Source organism: Talpa occidentalis, unplaced genomic scaffold (genome assembly GCF_014898055.3).
Source record: "Talpa occidentalis isolate TD23 unplaced genomic scaffold, MPIMG_talOcc4v2.1 talOcc4.6, whole genome shotgun sequence".
NCBI lineage: Eukaryota > Metazoa > Chordata > Mammalia > Eulipotyphla > Talpidae > Talpa > Talpa occidentalis.
Window position 1 is genome coordinate 46213037 of NW_023604972.1, and position 13148 is coordinate 46226184.

The following is a 13148-nucleotide window of genomic DNA, read 5'->3' on the forward strand; positions in this document are numbered from 1 at the left end:
TGCTTACTTTCTCTTCAAAGCATCCCCCAGGATGATTATTCTTTTTCATTTCTCTAATTGCATACTAGAGAAAGCTTCAGTCAGATGCAACTAGTTTTTAGACCACTGAACACCTGCAGGTCTTGTTGATGCATGCTTGAGCCCAGAACTTTCTGTAAGAGCTTGCTTTAAAGAGGAAGATGCCATGGCTTTTCATGTAATGGAACCTTGAGTTGGTAATGTTGTCAATCCTAACATGTATGCACTCATCAAGGGAATCATAAAACAGTCTCCTCCATTTGTTCCAACAACTTTCAAAGCTTCTTGAATTCCTTTCTACACAGCTAGGAACTGTGCTCTTGGATTCTGAGGTGGGCACAGGAAAAAAAGAATAAAAAGGTTGACACTGTGTAGAAATCGTAAAACAAAATCAAGGGAAAGTAACCTCATCATCATATTTCTCTCCAAACAGTCATTAGCACCTTTGTAATTTACTGAAGGGCTGGCACAAGGATTAATTTGGCTCTTAGACCATCCATTTCCCCCCTCAATATTAGTAAAAGTCTGAAAATAATATGAAATTCTCAAATTTTGGAGAAAGATCAGGGGCTCTTAGTTTGTGGGCTGCTAGAAAAGTCAATACATTTGAGGAGGACATGCTTCTTCAACTTCCAGCGTGGCTAGAAAGACCCTGGGGCTGCTTGTTAAGCATCTGTGTGAGTGCTGGGTGTGGGATTGAATCTGCTTTGTGTCAGGGGACATGTCTCAGATGACCTACAACTAAGAAGGAGTTTAACCGCTGGGGATTTAGAGAAAAAGACCTGTTTTAATAGATTTCAGGGGAAGGGCATTCTCTTACATCAGCAATAATTTTTTAGTTTAAATAAATATTGCTAGAAATCACAATGTCCAATCCATAGGACTTTGAGACAAAACAATAATTATCTGGCCATGAGCTGCACCACAGAAACAGTGCTTCCAACAGTGCTTTGAGTCCTACATGGGAACACATTAAGCCCCTAGCACCAGATCTCTTGTTGCTCTTTTCCTAGGTCTTTACTCCTTTTTCATTTGGGTGGCTAAGTCAACTTTTGGGCATTTTCTCCCACCTTTGGGATGTGGGATGACAAATGGAACTTGGAGTGTAATTATCACTAAAAAGAGAATACAGGAGGATTTCACCTCAAATGGGAGCTAAACACAATCAAGTTCTTTAATTGAAGGATGCCTGTTAAATGGGTGAGAACAAGAGACAATGCTGACTGTACCAGATAATTTGTCTTCTAGCTATAATTACAATGGGTACCACTGCGTTTCTGTAAATTAGGTATTGGGTCATAACAGTGACTTTTTAACTCCCAACCCTTCTTTAGTACTTTACCTTTGGTTAAAGACCAAAATTTGACACCAACTCAACCCAATTAACCATTAACCCCGATCCTACCACAGGGATGGCGGACACTGCTAGAGGGACTCTGGAAAGCCCACATATGTGAGAATGGGGTGCACTGTGTTCTTGAACTCTGGGAGCTCTTAGGAAATGTTTGGCAGCATCAATTACACTGTTTCTGTTAGTCTGACAGTCCTTGCTACTCCTGGCAAATATGTATCACATGCTGCCCTGGAACTTGAAGGTCATTCAACTGCAAAGGGATAAAAACTCAATTGCTGTGCCGGGCCCTGCCATTTGCTAAAAACCTCAAACACACAATTTGCACAGGTCCCAAGCTTCTACTTTACTGACACATTCTGCCTTTGGGCTACTCTCCAGCTATCTGTGCCACAGTGGTGGTAATTGCAATCTCTTCTACCCTTCGATGTAGTGATTAGACTTGGTGCTCTCAGCATCCATGCCTTCTTGTGCTCTCTGCCCTCTCCAGACTGCCATCCTCTGTGCCAGCGCTGTGTGGCTGATCTCCACCACACCAGGAGCATCTGCCTGAGGTGCCAGAATGCCCGCTACCTGTTGCTGGGGGACCATTGTGTTTCCACTTGCCCTTCTGGGTACTATGCAGAGAGAGGAGCTTGTAAAAGTGAGTAAGTGCTGACAGAGTTGCTGATGGGGCTCAAGAGCTTCCCTTTGGGGCAGATGCAGAAAAGGCTTGAACTTCCCAAGAGAACGGAGGCAGAAAGCACACTGTGGGACAATAAACCAGAGCAGCTCATGCTTTTAGTGTTGGGGCTTTAATTACTGGCTCTTGGGATATGGGTTTGGAAGGAGTTTGGCTTCATAGTTTCTCTTTGTGTATGTTTTTCCCCCTGTAGAATGTCACTCCTCCTGCCGAACCTGCCAGGACAGAGGACCCTTCTCCTGTTCCTCGTGTGACTCCGACCTTGTTCTGACCCACCTTGGCACCTGCAGTACCACCTGCTTCCCAGGGCATTATCTTGATGACAACCGGGCTTGTCAGCGTAGGTTTTTAAACATAAACTTTCTCTTTCATGCTCTTCTGGGGTGATCAAAGGAAAGTGAAGTTTCTGTTTCCTTAGTCTCACTGGTGGCCTTTATTTTTATAAAAGGAAGAATTTTTTTTTTTTTAAGATTTATTTATTTATTTATTTATTTATTTATTTATTTATTTATTTATTTATACAAGCACTGGGTACAGTCAGAAGCACGGGAGGGTGAGAGGATTCACCAGAGCCAGAGCGGCAACAGAACAGGCAGACTGATGAAATACACTGCTGAGGGGAACAGCGGGCAGCAGGAGAGGTCTGTCGCGCCGTGTGGGACCCTCGCCTGGGGCCGGGATCGAACCGGCACTGCAGAGGCCACGGGCAGCTTCGCAGCCCAGTGCTGAACCACTGCACCACCAGGGAAGGCCCCAAAGGAAGAAATTTAATCTGCAAAGGCATATGGAAGCCATAAGAGATTATAATTCCGATATTAGCCTATTTGGAAGGGCTGGGGTGGGAATCCCCTCCATAAGTACCAGCTGTGTGACCTTAGGCCAGTCTTTTAACCTCTCCGTTCTCTAGTTGTCTAACTTGAAAATTAAAGTATTAGCCTGTTTCACTTTTTTGGTTTCTCTCAACAATTCAATTCCAAGATCCTGAGCAGAGAGTAGAATTTATTCTGGTACACAATCAGTGACCTAATTCTCTGGATTTAATTTGTTTTTGACATGTGTTTGTTGTATATTGACAATGTGCAAGGCTTGAAATGCTATAAAGCTTTCAGTTTCTGCCCAAACAGTAGTTATTTTGTCTCCCATGAAAGTCACTTGTAAAGATGTCTTACTTCTCAAATAAGTCAAAATATGAGTAATTACCCCAGTTATGCACAAACAAAGAAGTTCGATAAATTAGGGAAAGGGCAAATGTGAGTGCAAAAGCAAGAAATCCTTCACAGATGAAGGAACATTTTGAGATAGGCTGAGGCGGCTTACTTTGGTAACTAACATGTCATTTGCAAAAAACAAACAAACAAAAACCCAGTGTATTACACTGTCTCCTTTTGAAAGTGACAGCTAACAAATACAGTGCTGGTATTTCAATTCTGTGTCCCAAGAAGTACCATGTTAAAGGAACTATTGAGGAGTAGTTAGGAGGTGGTCTCTGTAGTCTGCTGACTAAAATTCTAATCCCACTTACTAGCTTTATGACCTTAAACAAATAAATTAACTTCTAGGACTCATTTTTATTTTTGGTAAAGGGACATTATAGTAGTACCAACATCTAATGTTATTGCATGAAGCACAGACCCTAGCTGAGAGTAAGCTTTCAGTATAGATTAGCTATTGTTATCATCATCTGGAATGAGAAGCAAATCAAGCAGAAAAAGACAATTCAATTTTATAGATAGAAAGATATTACTGTTAGTTTATTGAGACGCCTGCAAGGATTTGCATTTGAAATGAAGTTATATTGAACTTACTGTTTTGCATCATCTGTTGAAATACCAGAGATAAAAATACTTTTTAACCAATGAAAAGATTTCTATGCTTTTGCAATAAAAACTTTGCTTGGTATATATCAACTGTCTGCCAGAATCTGTAGATTCTATAACACAAGAGACACAAATGAAATACTTGCATGTTCTATTCAAGAGCAAGAGAATATTGGTAGAGAAATAGTGACTTAGATTTATTAGGCTCTTCACAGAAGTGGAATCACAGAAATAAAAGTTCAAAAGAAAAAAATAGAATCTTTTATATGGAGTATAGGTGACAAAAATACATTGCATTGAAATATTTCTCTTCTGGAAGATTTTGCATTGGTGAATGGTGATCTCTGCTCAAATGCATTTCCTCTGCTACCATGTAAATAGGATTTTATAGACTATGTCAGTGGACTTAAGACTCCTTTATAACCAAGATGAGAAAGCATACATTGTACAAAAATTCAAAGAATGATGTAAAAATATATAGAATAAAAATTTAAAAGTAAATAAATAAATAAAACCATGACACATAAAGGGGAAAAAATCCTTTAACTTTAGTCCTTTCCTAAAGCTTAATTTTCATTCTTTCCAATTTTGGCTAATGTGTGTCTCTAAATTGGAATATTTGACTTTCTAGTATATATAAAAAAGTCAACACTGCCCCTTTCAAATGCTCATCATTATAGTCAATTACAGCTGACAGTTTTAGAAATTGTGCAGCAAAGGAGATTTAAGGAATTATAATCAGTATTAAAGGGAGGCATAATCACTATAATATAGAAGAAAGAGCTGAAGAGTCTAGATTATAGTTACAGAAACCTTTAGAAATTATAAACTGAAATCTAAAATTTAAGGATGACCGCTTGAGGCAGGAACTTTAAAATAAGAGATGATAAATGAGGTTCTTGAACTCATCGTGCTTCAGATTAGGAGAGAACCCCAGGCTACCCAAGCCAGTCTTGTACCCAGTGCAGAGGCTCTTTCTTTCTTTTTCTTTTTTTTTAGATTTATTTATTTATTTATTTATTTAAACAAGAACCAGGGTACAGGCCAGATCTGCGGGAGGGTGAGAGGATTCACCAGAGACAAAGTGGGAAACAGAACAGCCAGACTGAAGAAATACACTGCTGAGGGGAGCAGCAGGCGCGACAGAAGAGGTCTGCCACGCCATGTTGGATCCTCGCTGGCCAGCCGGGATCGAACTGGTGGTGCAGAGGCCGCGGACAGCTTCACAGCGCAGTGCTCAACTGCCTGTGCCACCAGGGGAGGCCTCAGAGGCTCTTTCTTGCTCTCACTCACAGACTTCTACAGATGAGGAAGAAGGCCAGTTCCATTGTTGCGGGGCAATAAGTGGTGTGGTTGTTTAACAGTTCTTTCTCACTGACACCAGAATTTCCTCTGGAGCAATACAGAACAAATCTTCCTCATTCTCATGACTGCCTTCAAAGTTTGAAATTAACTGTCATTTCCCACTCAAATTTCTCACCTCCAGGCAGAACTGGAGTTAATAGAGTATTTAAGCAGAGTTAGGTGACCATGTCTCAGGGCTGCTGTAGAAAACAAGCCTGTTTAAGAGGGAGGATGGAATTTATTAACCATGAAGACCCTCTTAAAGAATGGCTTAGCACATCCCTGCTTCCTTTTCTGGTTTCTCATCCACTCCCCACCTTCTTCACTGTCCCTTTTGGCATTTTCTATGGGGTCACTGACCTCAGAACTACACATGCCTTTCCAGATGCGGTCACACCAGCACGACTATAAGAGGACCACTACCCTGTGTACTTTTAATATCTTAAGGTGGAGAAACTGCTCCTTATTCAGATTCCTCTGGAGATGGATGTATTGGTTTGTGCAGAACTGCTCTGAGTGAGACCAGATCATTTGTGGATTCCCTTGGATTGGGATGAGGTTAGATGAAAGAGGAATAAGGGTTCAAATAGACATTGTGGGAGCATCCTGTTCCTCAGTGAGGCATGACTGTGTCCCTCCCAAAAGTCTTCTATAGTTTCAAAATATTCAATATGAATCTACTTCTTTTGAAAGTCAGTGAAAGAAGACTGAGTTATATATGGAAGTAACAAAGGAGACTGAAAAGCTACTTAGAAGGACTCAAGGACTGGAGGGTAGACAGAAACTTGAAGAAGTTAACTACAAGAAACTGTCAGCTCTCACTCCAGCCTGAGGAATTGACACTTGGATCTAGTTTTCTGCAACTCCATGTCAGCAAGTGGGTCAGCTGACACTTATACTACAATAGGGTTCTTTAGCTTAAGATTATGTTAGCTCCTTTAGGGTCCATATCACACTTATAGTAAACTTTTAATCAACTGAAAAGCTTAAATCACTTTTTGTGGGAACTGCTGTCTAAATCGGTCTTCCATATGCTCTATCTGTACATTGAATTATAGAATATAAAAGCAGTTTACTTATAGTTTGCTTATTTCATCTAATTACTTTAAGTTTATTACTTCAATTTGCTAAAGTAAGTTTGGATTGTTCTTCCAGCTGGTGAAACTTAATTATGTGCGTTTTCAAAGAGAATGTGGCATATTTAAATATTATTATCATGATCTGTTGTTTTCATTAAAGCCATTAATAAAATATTGATAAAGTAAACAATTAAGATTTGATCATAATACTCTATCAAAGACAATGTTTTAAACAATTTCAAAGATTTAGTTGTCACTTTTGAGAAACATTTCAGTCATCTTTAAAGCCATCTACAACGAGGCCCTACCTCATTTTGAATTCTCAACTCTACCCTTAGGATCTTTGTCAAGCACATTCCCAAAATTAAGATGCACCATGTGTACAAATCCTGATCCAAAAAGAATAAAAATTTAGTCTCATATAAATTTCCAACAATTAAAATTTCTTTTCTAATTATTTCCAAATTCTCTGTTTGAAAATCCAATCTAGGATTTTCCTGGAATATTTAATTACTAATCTACATAATCTAGTGAATATTTATACCAATGGTTTTCCTTGTAGGTGAATCAGGAAAACTTTTTCTTTTACAGGGAAGAAGTTTTCCTATACTGTGCTCATGCTTTGATAGCCCATAGATCTAAAACTCACATGATCTCTCTCTAGACTTTTCCTCTGACACACACTTAAAGAAGATTTCAGAGTTGAACAGAGATGCTAGCATTTGAGTATATATAATTGCAGCATCTGGTTTCTTTCATTTATGATTAATGCTTATTGAACACCTATAATTTGATAAATAACCAGCGAGGTGCTGGAGACTACTGCAAAGAACAAAACAAACCTGATTCTTTACTTTCAGGAAGCTCATAGCTTAAAAGATACAGATGTTAAATAACCACCTAGATAAAAATCCTTGTGTTTGGCATGAAAGGTATGTGTAGAGAGTTAGAAGAATTGTAACTGGGAGACTGCTCCAGACTAGAGAGCAAAAGAAGATCCTTTTTTTAAAAACATTAATTATATTTTACATCATTGTGAATACATCATTATATTTTACATCATTTTTGTATAATGTATGCTTTTTCCTCTCAGGTGGAAAAAATTCCCACCACCAATTCACCCGTGCACCATCGCCATAGTCCTTTGTACTATTCCTGCCCCGTTTTAATTCCTTTCCCTCTCTCCTTTTGAAGAATGATCCCTTACTCGGTTCCCCTAAAGGAAGATCCTCTTAAAGAATGAGTAAGAGTTTGTCAAGAGACTTAGAGATTATATTGAGATATTTTGAATAAGTATATTAAAATTTCTAGGTAGAAATTATGGAGGGAATGATGGAGAAGCTGTAGCTGCAAAGGTGATGGCTGGAAATTTTCCAGGATTGAAGGAAGATACAAGTTCGTAGGTGAAAGTGTCCTTTTAAACCTGAGCAATATAAATTTTAAAAATTACTTGGGTGGATACATGGGAAGAAGAATGCAGGGAGGCCACACTGGATCTGGGGAATCAGGTCGGGAACTAGGATAGTAGTCCAGCAGAGATGATGACAGATTGATATGCTGGCATTTGTGGATATGGAAAAAGCAAAAAGTTCTGGGAATGATATAAGAGACTTTGAATAAATAGGATCTCATGAGTGATTTGATTAAGAGACAGAGAGTGGTGTCAAGATGGACTCCAAGGTTTAACAACTGAGTGGATGGAGAAATAACAGTTGTCAGATTAGAGAAGCGTAATCACATCTGGGGATCATCCCTGAAAGCCTGAGTTAAGTGCCTCCTAAGAACTACAGCTGGACAGATCACTTAGCAGTTCACCTTTAAGTCCTTTGTGTCTTAAAATATGGGATTTCCTGGGCTCCACAATGAAGTTGATGCCTAATCATAATCTTTGCATTCCATAAAAATCTGAATCTACACAATGAACTAAATAAAGATCTTGCTTCCTTAAAAATAAATTTAAATATAATTGTAGACTTATTCTAGAGATCTTGGAGTACATATAAATTCTGTTGCTGAATCACAGGGTAGTTTGGATGTGGGGTTTCTGTTTTTCAGCTATAATTTATCTTTTCTGGAAAATATGATTACCCTTTTTATTTTGGAAAATAAGACTAACCTTTTCTATTTTTGTTCATCATAGGGGAGGTTTATGAGCCATCAATAAACTACAGGTTGGATCAGGGCTTTGTTCCTTTGCAGCATCTGTCTAGGTTTGATCAGTGCGTCAGTATTTGCAATTGTAATCATCTGGTCATTTTCTTTTCCTATCTGCTCAGCATGCAATGCACAGTGTAGAAGCTGTGATTCACAGGCCAGCTGTACCTCCTGCCGAGATCCAAACAAGGTCCTGCTCTTTGGAGAATGTCAGTATGAGAGCTGCGCCCCACAATACTATCTTGACTTCTCCACCAACACATGCAAAGGTAAAGCTCTTCCTGAATTGTATAGCATTTCTTTCACTGGGCTATGCCCCTTTCCTCTGGTTGTCCACACTGAGAAAATAGCGGAAATTATGTATAACCAGACACTATGTATATATGTATATATTAATTCATTAATATATTTATTAAGCAAATATTTTTGAGTACCTACTTTGTGCAAGACCCTATGCAAGGTATTATAACTAGACTAAGGATGACATACTGGAACCCCTTCTATTTCTATTTGGCCCTAAATGTTCTTGACCCACCTAAATATTCCAGTGCGCTAAACTGTTAAATATTTGTCTTTTAAAAATTAAAAAAAAAAACCTTACAAATAAAAATGGAGATTTTTAGTTTCTTTTGAGCAAATCTGGCAATATTGGATTTAAATCCCACAATGCAGCAGTAGGGTGGAGATGAGTGGCTGTTGTCTGAGCAAATCTCTTCTATTGCTGCAGCCCCCGCCAGTCCCTACTTTACTACATGAACCTATTTAAAAGATTCTCATTACCTTTCTGAGCCCTGAAGGCAATTGCATTTACAATTTGAGATTGCTAGATGCTGGGCTTAATGAAAACAGGAGTTGTGTCTGATTTGTCTTCTCTGCTGAACATACTTAACTGAGTGAAGACATAGACCCTGTCTGCAAGGAGGTTATAGGCAGTAATGTCAAAACCAAGTACCTTTTCCCTTGTTCTTTGGTGGTTGGGGTTCTTGGGGGCATGTGCTCTTGAAAGGCAGTGCTCCTGGGGAAAAGAAAGTGAAAGAGCAGGTTTTCCCCACTTCTGTTCCATATCCCTTCTCCATTCCTCCATCCCATGCTTGTTCTGCCAGAGGAGCTAGGGCTCAGATATGAAGGTCAAGCCTCTGTCAAGTAAACTTGAAATGCTTTAAGGCTTTGCAAAATCGCGCACTTTCCATTCCAAGAAATTCTGCTGGCTTTGTCAACTTAGGTGGTCTGCTGTGTTCAAGACCACAGAAACTTTTCTATTTTTTCCCTTCTAACCAATGGTTGTCAGTTTGCAGTGAAAAACAAGATTATTGCAAGTCCTCCCTGTTGTAAATGATTTCATAACTATGCTGGCAATTTTCAAGGTTCTGTGTTAGTCATTCTCCCTCAGGACTGATTCAGCGAAATAAATGAGTGAGATTAACTTTATAAATCTTCTTGAAACATGTGTACTGTCTTGCACATTTACCTGCTTCTCTGGGACTTAGAAATACTGCATCAAGAAACAGAGAAAGGCGAGTAATAAAAGGGTTCCCCAGCTTCTCAGTGAGGGGGGCAGGGGATAAGGCAGTACTGCATGGAGATTTGTTCTCAAAAAAAGCAATGTGGCAGCAAACATTTATTAAGCTGCTACTATGTGCCAGGCATTGTGCTAAGTTCTTAAATTCATTATTTCATTTAATTTTCACAGTAGCCTTATGGAATAGGTGGTATTCTTCTCCCTGTTTAACAGATAAGGAAACTAAGACTCAAAACGTTTATGGAAGTTATGTGAAATATGCAGATAGAAAGTGATGAAGCCAGGAAATCCAAGAATGGAAACTCACTGGCTGTCCCATTTCCATGACTTGCTTACCCGCTAGAATTTTCATTCTCAAACATGAGTTTTCCAACTGTGTCAGGACCTGGGCCATGAAAAACAATAGCAACAAACACAGCCATAGTCATCATAGTAACAGCACATTTTCTGGTGTCCCAGTCCCTGTGCCTGACTCCAGAGTTCTGATGTAGATCCTCATAGTCTGTATTTCTAACAACTCCCTTGGATTATTTGGGTGCACATCCAAGAGTGGAACCCACTAGACCATAAAGTCCTTGAGGTTAGGTCTGCAGCTAACACTTACTAGCCCCATTCTGGGCTGTGCATCTTATAGATACATGTTGAGCAAGTGAACATGTGAGAGAGTTCTGCTCTCAATGAGATCTGCTGTTATTTCAATAAAACTTCTTTTCTAGATAGTTACTTTATGTTGTATTAAATCTTAACATGGTTGTTTTTTTCTGTTGTGTTGGTCAACACCTATTTCTGAGAGGTAGCGCTGCGCAGCTATGGTCAGTGGTCACAGTCAACCTTCTTAGGTGTGGCCCGACATCCTTTACCCATGGACATTGAAGGAGGTCTGGATTAGGTTTGCAGAGGCAAATTGGACTACTCTTTATACTAGGGTTTACATGAAGATGCCGTAGCACAGAAATAAAAACACTGAAGCTCATGGAATTAGATGAAGTTGATCTGGCTCCTCAGCAGCCCCGCTTTTGACAAGCAGGCTCTGTGCAAGCATGGAGTGTATCTTATGTGTCCGTGTCTAACATAATTATCAAACACTGAACCCAGAGAAGCATTCAAGTTGCTACAAGCCGAGCCTGGTTAGGGCTCACTTATCTGACATCTCTCCTGTTGTCCTCATATTACCCCTTGTAGTGGCAGACAGTGTCCTCATAAATTAGCTGCTGGCACTGAGGGTGATCAGAAAGGAAGCTGATCTCATTGGACTTTCTTCCTAGAGTGCGACTGGAGCTGCAGCGCATGCAGTGGGCCTCTGAAGTCAGACTGCCTGCAGTGCATGGATGGCTACGTCCTCCAGGGCGGGGCCTGCGTGGAGCAGTGCTCATCAGCATTTTACCGGGACTCAGGGGTCTGCAAGAGTAAGTGGGACTCCTGCTCCACACCCATCCCAACTTCTTCCTCCTCTGATTTTTACTGCTCTGAGAGGGAGTCTATGGCTAGTTTCCCTTCTGTTTTTTTAATCCAATTTCTGGTTTCTGTGTTATAATAATCACCTCCTTTCCTTCTCTCCTGCCCAAATACAACATTTGTTAAAATTTAAAGTCAGTATGGGAATCTTGGGGGATATATGGTCAACTAAACAAGTATGTTCTGACCATTGCTTTTGGAATTGGACAGACTTGTCCTCCAGATGGGGAGGTCTATGAATCATGACCTTTCTGCATAGAAAGACACTGTTATTCCACCGTCTACTTCTCATCACCCTCCATACCCCCGTATATCTCCTCATCATCTTTCACTGGCCCAGTGCCCCTCTGCCTCAGTTTAACAACACAAAATATTAAGATCCTGAAATACCAGAGTGCTCAGATCACATTCCTGGTTGTCATAAAAGACTACACTCAGGGAAACACTGCGGAGAGCTAAGCCCTGGCTATTAACAATAAGAATAACAGAAGAATAACAATGTCTAATATCTGTCAATTTATAGTTTGCATAGTATTTTCCATTATTTAGCTTGATCTTTACCCAGGGAGCTGGGTGGGACAGTAAGTCTACTCCTATTTTATAGAAAAGAATAGAGGCTCCCAGAGGTCAAGTAAGTAACCCCAAAGTCCTTGAGGTCAGGTCTGCAGTCACCCAAGCATAACAGTAGTTATACAAGAAGCCTGGCTCTGTGCCTGCTACTTTACTGCTTTGCCCTGCACACTAATGTTGGCAAGTAATATTGCCTCACTGCAGGCTAGGAGCCCCTTGGAATGCCATACATGATCCTCTTGACTTTTGTCTTTTAGGTTGTGGCAACCACTGTCTCCAGTGCCAAGGTCCCCATGAGTGTACCCGCTGTGATGAGCCATTTCTTCTCTTGGAAGCCCAGTGTGTCCAGGAATGTGGGAAGGGGTACTTTGCTGATCATACAAATCACAAATGCACAGGTAACTTGGTGATTGTGCCGGATTTTCTGGGGAAATAAGTGAAGGCAGCAAGTGTGTCAGGGGTACCAATTGTTAAGTGATTAGGAACAGAATGAAAACTCAGAGAACTTGGCTCAAGTAACTGATGGTTTCCCATGCACATCGCCAATTGCTAGTTAAATAGAATATAGGTGTGCAGGCCAATAATTCTCTTGCACAAATCAATATTGTCCCTACAGTTCTTTATGGAAACAAAGTCAATATTTTATGGAATGTAAAGCTTATATTGAACTAAGGTGAGGTGTTCATTATGAGTAGGTCAGTCCTATTGATATAGACAAAGAATTTTCAGTGTGTAGACTAAATCACTGGTGACCCCTCATATCGACACAATATCCTTGAAGAGTAGCTTATTTGGAGACAATTCAGTGAGACACAGTAAATATCATTATTAAACTAAAGTTAAACCCAAAGCTTTCATCACCTTGTCCTTTGAGTTATTCGTGAGAGTTCCCTTAGTTTATTCTCATCATTTCTACCAAAATTTGGTGCCATGTGCCCCACTTTAAAGAATATCTGACACTTAATACTAATGCTCTCACATGATCCAGGCACAGAATTTTATATTTTATTCAATTTCCTTCATCTGTATTATCCACTTAATATTCACATTGACTTGGTAAAATATGGTAGACACTATGAATCCTATTTACAAGTGGGGAAAAGGAGAGAGGCTTAAGGCATTAACAACATAAAATGAGATATTAAGCCCAAGTTTTCTG

The 13148-nt window shown here is 39.8% G+C and overlaps 1 protein-coding gene across 2 annotated transcripts in view; it reads left to right on the top strand.

Moving 5' to 3' along the window:
- The window catches only part of FRAS1 (Fraser extracellular matrix complex subunit 1), a 445491-nt gene that overhangs the window by 281071 nt on the left and 151272 nt on the right, over window positions 1-13148 (top strand). For both annotated transcript variants that reach the window (XM_054687966.1, XM_037530712.2), the window contains exons 21-25: window positions 1860-2012; window positions 2245-2391; window positions 8568-8714; window positions 11230-11370; window positions 12247-12387. In XM_054687966.1, coding sequence (XP_054543941.1) covers window positions 1860-2012; window positions 2245-2391; window positions 8568-8714; window positions 11230-11370; window positions 12247-12387 — 729 coding nt within the window. The remainder of the gene's footprint in view (window positions 1-1859; window positions 2013-2244; window positions 2392-8567; window positions 8715-11229; window positions 11371-12246; window positions 12388-13148) is intronic.